General features: G+C 40.6%; 2 protein-coding genes across 2 annotated transcripts in view; both read left to right on the top strand.

Moving 5' to 3' along the window:
* taf7 (TAF7 RNA polymerase II, TATA box binding protein (TBP)-associated factor) overlaps positions 1–4534 on the top strand; it is a 9124-nt gene extending 4590 nt beyond the window's left edge. Inside the window, exons 9-12 of the mRNA XM_005722950.2 lie at positions 1601–1795; positions 3098–3210; positions 3814–3873; positions 4267–4534. Of these exons, the coding sequence (XP_005723007.1) occupies positions 1601–1795; positions 3098–3210; positions 3814–3873; positions 4267–4311 (413 nt within the window). The 3' untranslated portion in view covers positions 4312–4534. The remainder of the gene's footprint in view (positions 1–1600; positions 1796–3097; positions 3211–3813; positions 3874–4266) is intronic.
* A 2940-nt stretch (positions 4535–7474) lies between these two features.
* Positions 7475–15532, top strand: part of LOC102211067 (aryl-hydrocarbon-interacting protein-like 1) — an 11309-nt gene continuing 3251 nt past the window's right edge. Inside the window, exons 1-6 of the mRNA XM_013916132.1 lie at positions 7475–7570; positions 9925–10104; positions 10475–10663; positions 11289–11465; positions 12614–12755; positions 14056–14120. Coding sequence (XP_013771586.1) covers positions 7475–7570; positions 9925–10104; positions 10475–10663; positions 11289–11465; positions 12614–12755; positions 14056–14120 — 849 coding nt within the window. The remainder of the gene's footprint in view (positions 7571–9924; positions 10105–10474; positions 10664–11288; positions 11466–12613; positions 12756–14055; positions 14121–15532) is intronic.

Raw genomic sequence — 15532 nt, 5'->3', positions numbered from 1 at the left:
CACAGCGTGCTGCGGGGAAAAGCCTGTTCTAACGTTTGAGTCTAAGGTTTTGTTTTTTTTAGCACCTGACGGCTCTTTTTTGCTTCCCATTCGTAAACACTGCATACTCTTTCACGTGATTCGGTTTATTTTGAAAAGTCTCAACAGGATCTTGAGCTTTATTGTGAAAGGTTTATGTGGAAAATAAACAAGCGGACACGCGATGGTTTTACTGTCGTTGTTGCTAACGACAACGCATAAAATCGTTCGTGGTGTGGTTATATTAAATATAAAGCTGGGCTCACACTGTGCGATTTTTGGCCCATTTTGAGCCGATTTTTCAGTTGTGCGACCGTTTTAGTGATCGCCCCGATTTTGGCCCTTCATCGTGCATCGTGTAGTATACGTGGGATAACGAGAAGCGATTAACACCTCACGACCAGCTCCCGATCATCAATCGCTTGGTCGTGAGGATTTCAAACCTCTTTGAAATCCTCACGACCGTCGTGAGGGTGTCGCCGTAGCTGCTCACACTGTGCACGCGCAAACACATAAATGTCGGTGAAAAAGACGGAGTAGCACAGCAGTGCAGCGTGTGATCTGGACACAAGCGATGGAGGCACAACTTGTAGAACTATGGCCTCACAAAATGATCATAACCACAACAACCATGAAAATAGTTGGATGGACATTGCTGCTCAATCACAGCTGCCTGATCAATGTTTTTCATTAGCAATTTAGCAAAGTTGATGGTGGTGTTGTGCGTGTTTGTGTGAGTGAAAGACAGAGAGGGAGAGCGAGCGTCAGATTTTCTGTTATAACCTTCATTTTTATGGACGCACAGTGTGAGCACTCGGGTCGCATCACAGCATCGGCTGTATAGTGTGACACCCTGCATCATGACCTACCAACTTACCAACTAACCCCTGCAAGTCAATCGTACAGTTTGAGCAGGAGCTGAATAACGCGACTGAAAAAAATCGCACAGTGTCTGCCCAGCTTAAGAGAAAGAGAGAACTTTAAGAAATGAACATAGCCACTACAGTAACATCAAAACGATGAAAAAATATTGCCGTAAACAGTTTATTTTGCGACACCACGAAACAAACGATAGCGTAAAATGAAACGATAGATGTTTTTATATCGTCATCCGATATATATCGTTATATCGAACAGCCCTACACATGCATACTAAATGATCTATCCATAAAGCTAATCAGATTGTTCATAAAACAGTCATGAACAAATTAATGCTGCTGTAACAAGCAATTATGAACAAAACATTTCCCTAACCTTTTTACCTCATTTCATTTTATTTCCTCCTTTCATTCCTTCCCATACCTTGAGGTATGTGGCTAAACTATCTAGTGGTTCATGCTTGAGTGACTTCTACTGTACTGCCAAGTGTTGGAGCAGAGTTATTTTTGCCATGTAAGAGAAGAGCAGGCTGGTTGTTTGGACTCCACACTTATTCCTTCCTGTCATATAAGCCCAGTTTTAAAGCTCCAGTAGACTGTTGGCTCTGTGACCTAGATTAATCCCAGAGCAAGTGCTCTAAATTCTCGCTGTTTCCATCTTTGTGTTTGCGTTTCTAACGCTAATGTGCTTTCTGCATCACCAGTCCAGCATGATGAACTGAGGGAGATCTTCAATGACATCAGCAGTTCAAGTGAGGACGAGGAGGACGAAGGGGACCGGCATGAAGATGAGGACCTGAATATCATGGACACAGAGGATGATCTGGTCCAGCAGCTCCAGGACAAACTTAATGAGTCCGATTCTGCACAGAATGAAAGTGATAGAAACAACCAGATAGGTATGAGGCAGAAAACTATATACAAGTCATCGTATATAGTTTTCATCGCTGCATTAACTCATAAATAAAATCATCACTAGCTGCAGTCCAACTGATATAAATTACATTTTGTTGTTAAAAATCTCTCACCAGCATCCCTAATCAGATTTTTTATTTTTTTTATTTTATGAAAACAACTAAACACAGGAGAGATAGATGTGATTATTATATGTGATTCTTTATACATTATGCAGTAAAGAGAGTGTGTGTGTGTGTGTGTGTGTGCACCCAGGTGGATGTGAAGTAAGTGCCGCATTAGAATTATGCAATCTTTCATGCCGTGCTTGCAGTTTACACCACAGAGATAATTATTTTTCTCTTAGCCGACTTGCTCTGTATACCAACAGTTGTTCATTTTTCAGTTGCAGCAGTCACAGCCAAGAAAGTGGGCTTGGCTGCCCAGAGATACTTGTCGAAGTAGAGGTCAAAAATAACCTGAGCAAGGTGTCTGAACTTTTAATCGAAGTGGAATTTTCTAGCTCATCACACACATTCAAATAAATAGCCTTACTTAAATACACGTGCTGCGCCCTCACCCACAGAGATGCTCATTCTGACAGCTCTCAGCTCTCCTCTTCAACTAACCAGTCTGACAGGTGTTGTGGCTCAGCAGGAGGCTCAGGGAGCTGTCCAGTTTGACAGCACAATACCTCCTTAGCTAGATACATAGAACTGTCAGTCAGGCAGCACTGCTGGCCAGCTCTACTGTAGCATCTTGGCGGAGCCCTTCTCAATATGTTGGAGCCAGGCCATGCATGATGATGGCATCCATGCATAGCTGTAAAAGTTGAATGAATGGGTTCACATGGCCTCCTTATTGTTAGATAGTCTGCATTACAACAGCTTTGTCAGATTTTGGAGCCAGGGGAAAACGGTGAATGGATACAATTAGTTATAAGATGGTTGATTGGTGGTGGAGCCACGGGTTTCTGTGAGACATGGTCACTCTGGGTGGATTTGATGAGAACTCTGTGTGGTGCACAAAGCAGACTGATTTAGTTGTGTCTTTTTAGAACTGCATCCTGCTGATTCGTGTCCTTTTAAGTTGACTGATTGTTCCCATTATGGATAATTTGTCAAACTGAACTGGAAGCATCCTTATGGTTCAGCAAGCTAAGCTGCATATCTTGTCCCCGTGGCAAGTGTAGTGTCTCAAATTATGTCACATCATCTTCGCCCTCCAACCTTTTTTGCCTCCTCTTTGCAGCACATAAGTGTTTTTATGACAGCCCTCACACATGAACCTCCCACTGTGTCCTGCAGTTATGGAGTACCAGGTGCAGATCAACAACATTAAGGCCAAGCTTCAGGAAACTCGTGCCCGCAAGAAACAGCAGGAGGAGCTCATCATGAAAGTGGAAAACCAGGCCCTCAAAGTAAGCACTGAAAACACTCACACTTTTTTCACCCGTTCATCCAAAAACTAGGTCTGCATGTACAGAGACGTAAACAAGAACATGCAGATGAGCTTGGAGGCAAAATTGTTCATGCAGCATAAATTCTCTCAAAGGTGACGGGAAAACCTAAATAACAGCTGATTTCACACATTGTTGGAGGACATTATTTTTTTAAATGGTTATTTTAAAACCCAGAATATTGCATCTCTGCTGCTAGCCTTTTTCTCTGTAGGTTTTTCCATGCACAAAAAAGGAGCTGAAAGTTCATTCTTATGCCCAGCACTCTTTAGTGGAGAATTTACAATGAGTGAAACATGAGCAGACACGACCCTTCCTACGTTGCCATTTAACGCTCTCATTGCTCAGTGTTTTGGGACCGTCAGAGCCCCATCTCCAGTCGTTATTATCACAGTCACATGGAAAAGGTCAGCTGTCTCTGACTGGCATTCCAAGTGGCCTTTCTGTCAGAGAGGAGATACTGACACGAACAGCCCAGGCCGACACACATTTAAAGCCATCACAATTTAATGAGGCTCAGCATGTCGACTCAAACAAACCTTGTTTGCCTCTCTGCTCTTACAGAACCGTTTCCAAGCCTTGTTGGATGAGATTATTCAGCAGGAGGAGCGGGAGATGGAGCAGGTAAGAACCTTTTTGTAAAAGCCAAGGATCAGTGCTCACTGTGAGCTTTCTACAGCCTTCAGCACTTTGCATGAATTTCTCTTGAATGAATGTCAAATATCATGTCGGCGGATGGTGTTGTGTTTGCTATTCTTTTTCAACCCAACATTTTTCATGCCTAATAGCAAAGTTGAAAACCAATCAAGCACAATTTAATTTGACAGCAGCTACCAGGGGAGTCCTTTTTGTAGCTATGGCATAGTGGCCACCCACTGTCTAGGGTCGTTGTTTGTATTGACAAATGACTGCAGCAAATTAATGTGAAAAGACATGTTAATCATCATCCACTTACCCACCAATTACACCACGGTGCTGCTGGGCATCAATCACGCCCTCTATTTTCTGCTCCAACAGCTGGCCTCCCTGCAGGAGCAGCTGGACTCACTGATAGAGAAGTGACCACCAGGGGGCAGTCACATGTCATCTTCTGGCATACAGGAAAGACAAGGAGGAGAAAAGCCTTCATCCAGGGAGAAGAGAATTTTTATTGGAAGTTGCTGTGTCATTCCTTTAAATTTGTGATTTTCCTATTACACAGCACACAGATTGGTTCACTCAAAGTTTGTGTTTTTAAGTTGACAAAATGCGTTTGTAGTTACTGTGATTAAACTATTCCACCTCAGTGGTTAATGTTGTCTGGGTGTTTATTGTCTTAAAGACAAATTGTCTCTAGCCAATGTTTACTGCAGGTCAACATTTATTTTATTACCCGTCAGAAAAATAAGTTACAAAATGTATTTATTTTTGTTTATATATTCCTACATCATTGGTACTAATGACCAGCATGGTCGTGGTGGATTTTGGTTCAAACACACCTGATTGTGGCAGCGTAGAGCTGTTTGCAGCTCTACTGCAAACAGCTCTTACTGCTTAACTTTTATGTAATATACTTTCCACTGAGGGATTTGGGTTTAAGTCATGCCAGGATAGTTTACGTATACCTTTAATGTCACTGGAATTGGTTTTCTTCTTTAAAATTTGTTTGTGTTTATATTTTCATGGACGTAGATATAGAAGTAGCAAAGACTTTGACTGCTAAATTTGAGCTTTTTTGTTGTAAAGTACCTTTAACCCGTAGCAAAAGCCAATACAGGTGCAAGTTTAATACAGGCTATCTGGGACTGTGTTTAACAGAATAGTTCAAGTCTCCAAATGGATGTTTTTAGGTGTTGTGTGCACCATAAGAAATCGAGGTAAAGGCTGCATGGCCATCTCAAGGCATATTGATGTTTTTATGATAACAATTTGTAATAGAAGGAGGCTCAACGTCTGCGGGACCATTGCTAACCTCATGAGAAACGACCACAACAGCCAAAAATCAACTGAAAGATTTAACATGTTAACAAAAAGGAAGAAGAACCAAATAAAGTCAGAGTCGAAACACACATAACAAGCCGGCGAGATCAAAGCAGGTGTATGGGGAGAGACCCACGATGACCCCGCTTTTAAAAGAGAAAACAGAAAAGCTCATGTTGACAAGCCAGTATTTCTGAAAGTAATTTTACAGATGAAACATGATTAAGAGCTTTTTGGTAAGTTACATCAGCTCTGGGTTCACAGAGGGAAAACAGAATCTGAAATGAAGTTTCATGAAAAGGACACAATCTTCACTATGAAAAATGAATTGCCTCCTTTTTAGTAAAAGACATGTTACGGGCTTGTGCACAAATCACATCGAACACTGCACGGCACAGTGCATCAAGTATCAAGGTGGAACATATCTATTGTCAAAGCTCGGTCTCACTTGCAGGTCATGGCTCCTCCAATCGTATAAAAGACCCAAAGTATACATTTAAAAGCTCTCCACACGGGTTGAGAAGGTGACCTTTATGTGGTGCCCTGCTATGAATCCCAGTTTTAATCCCACTGAACATCTGTTGAAAGAGCTGAACCTCTTCACCAGGAGAAGGTACCAATCAAGCCTGAGACAGGTTTGCTCAAGTAAGAGGGTGAAACTACCGGTTATGAGCAACAATAGGGGCTTGGTTTTCATCTGACTCAAGAGTGTACTACAGAATGTTATTTTAAGTGTCCTTGAAATAGATGTCCTATATATGTGCATGAATAGTCTATCTCAGCTACAAGTTTTGTTTATTGGCTCAGAATCAGTACTATGTCACACACTTTAATGTATTTTAAGCTTAAAGAGCGTGGTAGCATGGTGGTTAGCACTGTTGCCTCACAGTAAGAAGGTCCTGGGTTCAATACCATGTGTTATTTGAAAAATCTAAATTGCCCATAGGTGTAAAAAGCTGAGTGTAAATGGTTGTCTGTCTCTGTGTGTTAGCCTTGTTACAGACTGGTGACCAGTCCAGGATGTACCCTGCCTCTCACCTTTAGATAGCTGGGATAGGCTCCAGTGACCCCCATGACCCTGAAAAGGAGAAGTGGATGGACGGAGTTGTTTTCTATCCTAAAGATCAAAACATTCAAGGGGCTCAAAGTGAAATGGCCACATCTTACAAGTCTCCAGGTATCATTAAAGATCAGAAATGAGCATTTACTACTCGCATTTAAAGGTTTGCGTCCAAGATGAAACCTAAAGTGAGTGAAGAAACACTTGATTTATGCAACATTTTACATCTTTTTACCTTTATTATGTTATGGTGATCTTCTTTTTATGATTGCACCTGACCAGTACCTGAAGAGCTTAAATACTGCACTGGCTGTGGAAATCATTTACATCACTGTTATCTGTTTGCAACTAAATAGCCATCTCTATATATCTGCAGACTTTCCCATTGGTTGGCTTTTATCTATAAATCTCTGCTTGGACTGGTGCCTTCTCATCTGCGTTTCTCTATGTGTAAAAACCTCAACCTCAACCAATACGTCATACACTCTTACAGTAATATAAAAATGTTTGTCCCCAAATTTAGAACAGAATATTGCACAGACAAGTGCAATATTTTGCACTTGTCTGTGCAAAATATTGTATTTGTTTCTTTGTTACATGTTTATATGTTGTACTGGTTGTAATTTCCTGTGCTCTCATGGTCTCTCTTGGCAAAGAGATTTTGATCTCAATTAGACTTTTGCCCAGATAAATAAATGATAATGAAGTTAAATATAAATATAAATAAAAGTAGCAGAACAATCTAATCTAAAAAAAAAAAGTTTGATTAACACTAAAAGTAATGAATATTTGGAGCCTAAGGCCAGATTTAGTTGGAAGGATGCTCTCTGTACACCCTCTGCCTCCCAGCTGAGGGACAGCTGCATCTTTAGGACATCACTGCGTCATCAGAGCACTCTTCCTCCAGAATGATCTTTACTTGTTCCAGACCGATCTCGGCCTTTCTCATCCACATGATTCAGCGGTCATCCCCGCCTCTCCCTTCTCCTTCCAACAGGGATTGCCCCCACCAATCACCGGAGTAGGCAAGGGATTAGCTCCTCAGATTAAAGTGGCCATCTCCAAACCCTGTCTAATCCTACCATCTGTCAGAGAGCAGCAAACTAGCCAAGACTCTTGCCACTAGGCTAATCAGAAAGTCAAAAGAACACAGCTAGAGGGAGAAAGACATTTCGAAAACACACTTTTCTGTTTCCCAGCGTGGCAATGGAGGAGACATACCTTCTCAACTATCCAGGTGTCAGGAAGAAAATTCTGGTAGGAGGCAGTGGACCGTTACCTCACTTTCCACCTGGGACAAAGGTATTCTAAATTGCAGTTAACGTGATAACCTAATCGTTAGGGTAGGTTATCACGCAGTGTTGATGACACTGATTGTGTGTACAATAATAACCATTGTGGAGTAATTCATGTTCCACGGGGGGGGAATGTCTATCTTGGGTGTCTATTTTTAGCTGTGTGTTGCAATGCCCACTTCAATTAGATTCTGTTGAATTATTCATGAAGTTAGAAAATTTATTCTGTATCTGGCTCATGCACACAGAGCAAACATTTGGTCAACCAAATTGCAACATGTTTTTTGGCACTGTATCTTTGTTTCTGTGCTTCCACTGATCTGCTGGTTTCCGACTTTTTCCCTTCCTAGTCACATCCAGCCATATGGCACCGAGCCTGGACACTGTGACAAATATTTTCCATGACAATGCCAGCATGAATTTCCATTTACCTGTGCGCGCGTGTGTGGATGTGTGCGTTCCCTCCCCAGTGAGGTGATTCCCATTTGTTCACACAGTTATCAGACTGTTGCGATTACATGCAATCTGTCAGGCTATAAATAAGGTTACACAGATCCAACATTATTTTTAAGTCAGGGTGATGCTAAAACCTTGACGACTCTTAGATGCACGCAAACAGATGATGTCTGAAATATATCATGTATGTCATTCAGTTTAAAAGTACTTACTGTAAATTATATTTACAAAATATACAAGAAAATAATTTTCAAGTTAAATTGGACTTTTTTTTTATTTGGAAATGACAAAGGGGGCTTTTTAGTTTTCTTGTGTAATTCAAAACTATTTTTGTTTTAGCCATTGATTTAATGGGCTTTTAAAGCTTGCAATCAATGGAACAAATTAACATTCACTAGAAAAGGACAATCAATAGGCTTTGAGAAGATGTGGTAGATCCTTTATATTGACTGCAGGAAATTCTTTAAGAAAACTTTCAAGATTTAGGTGGTGATGTAAGTATTTGCAGACAAAGATATTTTTTAAAATTATTATTTCTGTATAGTGCTGTGAAAACGTATTTCTGATATATATATAATTTTTTTACATATTTGTCACATTTACATGTTTCAGGTGGTCAAATTAATTTTAATATTGTTTTTAAATGATGATTCAGTTTGTCAAGAGAAAAAACGTATCCAAACCTAGGCTTATGTGGAAAAGTAATTGCCCCCTAAAACTAGAAATTAGTTGGCAGCAAGAATTGTAACCGGGCGTTTGTGACAACTGGCAATGAGTCTTTCATATCTCTGTGGAGAATTTCTGTCCCACTCTTCTTTGCAGAACTGTTGTAATTCAGCCACATTAGAGGTGTTCTGAGGTCATCTCAAAGTATGGATTTATGTCTTAACTTATGGCCTCTCAAAAACCTTCATATTGTTGTTATTGAGCCATTCAGATGTGGAATTCCTCATTGTCCTTAAGATTTTCTGAAAGAGAAAAAAATGTATGGTTCAATGAATTACAGCAAGTCATCCAGGTGCAATGGGACATAATATATTTATAAAAGTCTTCAGGATGTCTTCAGTTAAGAAGTTTTATAGCAAATGGTGAGACGAGCCTTCGTGTTCTTTCTGGTCAGCAGTGGTTTTCACCTTGAAACTCTCCCATGGATGCCATTGTTCCCTCGTCTTTCTTATTGTTGAATCATGAACGCTTTAACTGTGGCAAGTGAGGCCTGAAGTTCTTCAGATGTTGTTCTGGGTTCTTTTATGAGCTCCTGGATTAGTTGATGCTCTTGAAGTAATTTCTGTAGGCTGGCCACTGCTTAAAGGTTCACCTCTGTTCCAAGTTTTCTCTATTTGTGGATAATGGCTCCCATTGTGGAGTCTCAAAGTGTTAGATATGACTTTTTCCTTCCCAGACTGATAGATGTCAGGGACTTTGTTCTGTTCTTACGTTTTTGGGCTCTTTTGGACTTTTTTACTTTGTCAGATTGCTTCTATTTCTCAATTCAAAAGGCAGCAGTCAGGCTGGGTGTGAAAGTGGGAAAAAAAAGTTAATCGGAACTAATTCCTGATTTAACAAGAGAGGACAATTAATTTTCCACCCAGTTAAGTTTGGATAGCTTTTACCCCTTTAATAAAATCATCATCAAAACTGTATTTTATACTCACACAGGTTATCTTTGTCTTGTTTTGTAAACAACTTGATTGTGGAAAATCTGGTTGTTTTTCATGAAATATGTAAATGTTACAAAAATGCAAAAAGCTAAGAAATCAGGGAAGGGCTAAATGTTTTTCACCACACTGTATATTAAATATTTTGTTGAAAAATCAGTGGCCACTTTATATGTTTAGTGAAGTCTCCACTGACTGTAGTTTGTGTCATTAATCTCTTGTACTCTCCCTGTTCCCACTTTCCAAGCTGGTTTTCCACTTCCAGACACTGTTGGACAACTTCGAGAGGACAGTCATTGATGACAGCCGACTAGCTGGCAGACCGGCAGAGATCTTTGTCGGAAAGATGTTTAAGATGGAAGTCTGGGAGACCCTGTTGACGTCCATGCGTGTTGGAGAGGTGGCTGAGTTCTGGTGTGATGCCATTGTGAGTTGGATTACAAACCGCACGCACACATTCTGAGATATCCGGCCCCTGAGAGGATGTAATAAGTGTTCATGACTGGGAAAGGGAAGCTTTTACTCCTCATTATAATGCACATGAATCAACGTTCTGTAGCCTCCAACATGCTCAGTAATATAAACATAAACAAAGCAATCTCTTTGTGCAATTTTTTTCTGTTTTTCCTTCTGGAGGAAAATGTAATTTGCAAGTAAAATTGTGCGACTTCTTGTGTTTTTTCTTGTACGGCTGATTGGCACGGGCTGCCAGAACCAGAGGGTTAGCATGATTAAGTGCTTCTGTGTTTTATTCTAGATGTTGCGTGCATGATTTTGTTGATGTGCTAATTTCACAGCACACAGGCTTGTACCCCATTGTGTCCAAGGGAATGAGACTGATCGCTCAAGGGAAAGACCCTCTGGAGGGTCAGAGACACATGTGTGGAATGGGAAACCTGTTCCACTATCACTCCACGGGTTTCCCCGAGCTGGATGAGCTGATGCGGACTCCTCAGCCGCTCATATTTATTATGGAGCTGCTGCAGGTAAGCATCTGTGACAGTGACAGTGAATAGCGGAAGAAGAGAATGAACAGCTTCTCCCATTTTTTAGCTTACGCTACACCAGCTTTACTCTTTTCTAAAATTTACTGACAGCACTGACTAAAGTGCCTCTCTGTCTAAAACATTCAGCTTTGAAATATTATATTTTCCCAAACAAGCTTGAGACTAATTAGCGAGTCCAGTATTGGTGGCAGTGCATTAACGTTATTTCTGTTTCACATCAGCTGACAAATCTTCAGCTGTGGAAAAATGTAGATACTTTATGAAATGTCTTGATGCATGCTCAATGATCCAAGTAAGGAAATTCCAAAAAGTTGATTCTATTTATCTGGACCTAGCGTTTCAGTGGGAGAAATGTTTTGCAACTCGTCAAAATGACTTCTTCAGTCTCCAAAAGTAGATCCTTTACCTAAGTAAAAGTTTCATTATCACAAATTGAAAGTATATAAGCAAAGTTTAAAGTTAAACAATTATTATTGCTATTGGTGGACTGAAATAACTACTAACTGTAGCTTTAAATAACTGTAATAAAATAGACAAATTTATCACGCATGCTTAGTACCTGTTTAAAATTCACTTGCATCATTTATCTTCTTCTCCTATGCAGGTAGGAGACCCCATGTCCTACCACAGAGAGTCGTGGATGATGGAAAAGGATGAGAAGCTGCAGACAGTGCCAGTTCTCCACATGCAGGGCAATGCTCTGGTCCAACAGAAGAAATACAGAGATGCTGCCAGCAAGTACAAAGAAGCTGTCCTGCTGCTAAAAACTGTCCAGTCTAGGGTGAGTGAAGAGCGGTTGGAAGAAAGGTGGGATGTAGGCAGGGTGTGTGTGTTGTTTGTGTGAATCTGTCTGTGTGTTTGTGTGGGGAGGGGCATGCAAAATGAGTACTGGGGAAGCTTGTGAATTCTGAGGTCTCTTCAGGATTTGGGGTTTTTGGGACATGCAGCTCCTTCTTTTCCAGTGGGAGATTCCTGTTTTCCTGTTTTGCTCTGCTTCATGGTGTCCCTGATTACATGCAGCCGGTGGGAGGCAGGCAGCAGAAAAAAAAAGGAGACCTGTCTTAGATAAGAGCAGAGAAGGTGGGTGGTGGGGTGTGAGGATAGCGCAATACTCTAGGGAGAAGAAAAGTTATGTTAAGGTGAACGCACAACAGTTTTAGACATATTTGAAGGTTTCATGTTGTGGCTTACAGATAGCTGGCCTTAAACACTTGGTAAAGTAAAAATGATAATTAAATGTACTGAAACGCAACGGAAGCACGAACCCGGAGCACAGAGACAAGAGTAACAAACTGATAAACATGGAAGAAGAATGACCACGGAGACAGAACTAAACATACACGGTAGACTACGCAGGGAGGCACAAATGAGAACAGACTAAATGAACAAGAACACACAACAGAAATACAAATGATTAAACCAGGAAGAACGAAACTAAACAATAGTAAAACGAGAACATAAGAAAACTAGAAACACCGTGACAATCTCTCAGAGAGCTGAAAATGACTGTTCAGTGATGTTCCCCATCCAACCTGATGGAGCTTGAGAGATCCTGCAGGGAAGAACTACCCAAAAAGAGGAGTGTCAAGCTACTCAACAGGACCTGAGGCTGTATCTGCTGCCAAAGGTGCTTCAACAAAGTATTGAGCAAAGGCTGTGAATACTTATGTGCATTTTGTATTTTTGTTTTTTATTTTTAATAAACTTGCAAGAATTTCAAGTAAAGGTTTTCCCTTTGTCGTTATGAGTTATTGTGTGTAGAATTTTTAGGTGAGAAATAAATTCAACTGATTTTTGAATAAGGCTGTAACATGACAAAATGTGGAACAAGTGGAGAACTGAGAATACTTTTCATGTGCACCGTATAACTACTAAGCAACGTGTTGAATGAACATGTTGTTTTTCTTTTAAATCTGCATTCTTGTGTAGGAGATGCCAGGTGATATAGACTACATTAACCTAGGTCGAATGATTGTCCCCCTGGAGCTGAACTACTGCCAGTGTATGCTGGAGCTGGAGGAGTACTATGAAGTCATAGAGCACATGGATGAGCTGCTGCAGAAACACAAAGGTAAAGAAACATGCTGGAGAAAGAAGAATTGTGAGGGTTTATTCTGATTATTCTCATCATTTCTGGTTAAGAACCATCTTTAGTTTGACTTTTTTCGGGAGAATCAACAGGGCACACTTTTATATATTTCCTGTCACCTAGATTCACATTTGCACGGTTGCATCAGCGAGCTTAATCCTGTGCACAGAAGTAGTTCAGCAGTGCAGGGCTGTTATTCACTCTTTCCCTCCAGAGATTTGAACCAGCAATGATACCATATGCTCATAGTTCTCTAACCTCCAGGGTACTGCTGTGCCCAAACTTTGAAAGGGGGAGGGGGAGGGATAAGCTCCAATTCTTGCTATCATCAGCCTTTGTTAGCTGGGCTAGCATAATTTACGCACATAGATGCCTCCTGGTGTTATTTTTTAGTCTCATAAACTAAGTTGGGATAATATCAATTCACTCTTTATAACCGTCATCATTATCAGTTTAATTTGCACCTCTCGATTCAGGCTTAACAAAAACAGTCTTTTCAAAATCTTGTAAAAAGCTGCCAGGTGAGAATCTGATGCCTGCACTGGTTTTACTGCATGTTGCAACTGTTTCTTGTTAATGACAATTTTAAAGCTGAAGCAGTCCCGGGAATTGCAGTGTCATACCCATGGCTACTCAAAATCCTAGAGGAGCCTCTTATGCTGGCACAGCCTTCACTTCAGAGCCTCATGAATTATGCCCATGTTGAGGCAGTCTTTATTTTACTCTCTTCTCCCCAGTCTGGGGTTTCCACTTCCCCAGTGTTGTGTATTTGACTTTTGCATTATTTGTGATGTGGGGCTATAAATCTGTTTATTTTATCACATTATGGTGACTTACCTTTCCTTTAAGGACAAAAAAAGTACTCATGGTGTAAGGAGAAGACTAGGTTGTAAGGAAAAGATAAGTCTTTTGGAAAGTAGTGTATGCAATGTAATGTCTTTTGAAATGATGCAAACACAACACTATGTGTGGCAATAGAAGGAGATGTGTAAACTGAGCACAAAAGTTTAGCATGGATATGGTGGGCAGGATTTTCTGGGCGTCCCGACCCAGTTTGAGCACTTGTCACAAAGCTGCAGGGCTCTTTATGAAGCTTAGAAGCATGTAGCCCCCACACAAGCATTGATACATGTTCTTCTACTCTTCTCCTCTCTTATTGTCCTCAGTTTCATTTTTCCAGTCCTTTTCTAGCTGTGTCTTAGTTTCATTTCACACTTCCGTCTCCTTTTGCTCACCACTCTGCTTGCATTCTTCGTGCTGTTGTTGTTCCTCCTGTCATCAGTATCACGTTGTCTGCATGAGTTCCTGTCAGCCACTCGGCTGCTGATTCATCCCTTCAACCCATTTGTTCTTTAGAAAAGGATCACTGCACTGTCTCTGCTTTGCCAGAGGCGACAGTGAAATCTGTTTAACTGCTGGCTGAACGAAGATTTAGCGTAGAGGGAAATTAAATGCGGAGAAACAGGAAAATTCAATTATATGTGTCTATCTAAACTAAACACAAACAGGGGCATTGCAATGTGTTCGCATGGTGTTTCCACATGTCTGCACTTTCCAATTTGGGAAATGCAGTTATTCGCTTTGTGGTGTTTAATTAAATGCTTGAAAAAAAAAAACCCCCATCTCTGTTCATCTTTTTTCGCATAAAAAAAAAACAAAAAACACTGTTATGCCTTGATTTGGCTTAGCTGTAACTCAACACCTTTGTCTCATTTAATATGTGTAGATCTGTGAATATGCAAATTCTTTCCTGCCTCCTCCATCAGCTACTACTACCTCCATCTGCCCCCTGCACACTCCCTGTGCACAGTGGTGGTCCAAACTTCAAAACTGAGTGTTTTGTTAAGCACAGGAGGAAAAACCCAGTGTTCAATTTGTAAAGCAGGAGATATGCTGTACAGTGAGGCTGCTGCTCTGCTGGGTCAGGGGAGAGAAAAATTCCTGGAACACACACACACACACACACACACACACACACACACACACACACACACACACACACACACACACAGACTACCTCGAGCATAGAAAACAAAGACTAGGTGCTAGGTTTTAATAACTAAACTAAACAAATAATTTAGGCAATTTAATACTCGCTGGGAAGCTTTTAGTGCACTTATAGTAAGGTCTCATAATGATGCTTTGTAAGTCTGAGATTTTTAGGTGTACTCAGTCTAGGGAATATCAAAGGAGAGTAAAATAACAGGCCTGTGTTTACACTTCCATGCCTATTTGTCCTTTTAGATATTACGTGGATGATTATTTTCCCCTAAAGTACAACAATTTTCAGCATCTTGACATCCTCCTAACATGGCAATGCTGCACAGCAGCAGCTACACTGAGCTTAAATGAAATAAGTCTACACTGACAACATTTCACGCTACCAAACTCTTAGACCCACCAAGATTGGATTCCACTGTTTGCTATTTATGAAACACTGCCTCAACACACAAGATTGAAGCATTTCGTAAATTACACAAGGTCAGCCTCACATGGAGCGTGACACTCTGAAAAAGACTGAAAGAGAAGTTTAACATATAAGTATCAAATGTCAAAACTATTAGTGTTATAAAAAGAACAACTTACAAGGGTGCAAAGGAATCTCTGTTTTTGGGTTTGTCATTGGAACACTGCAGTTCTGGGGAAGCCATACTGACTTTCAAAAATATGATTTTCATAGACGAGGTTCTTTAAATAAAACGTACAGCCAGCTAGTTTAGCACAAACACTCTAATAAGGGGGAAACATTTAGCCTGACT

Source organism: Pundamilia nyererei, unplaced genomic scaffold (assembly GCF_000239375.1).
Source record: "Pundamilia nyererei isolate P.nyererei 1_Seehausen unplaced genomic scaffold, PunNye1.0 scaffold00008, whole genome shotgun sequence".
NCBI classification, from domain to species: Eukaryota; Metazoa; Chordata; class Actinopteri; order Cichliformes; family Cichlidae; genus Pundamilia; species Pundamilia nyererei.
This window is presented reverse-complemented; position numbering and strand designations above follow the sequence as displayed.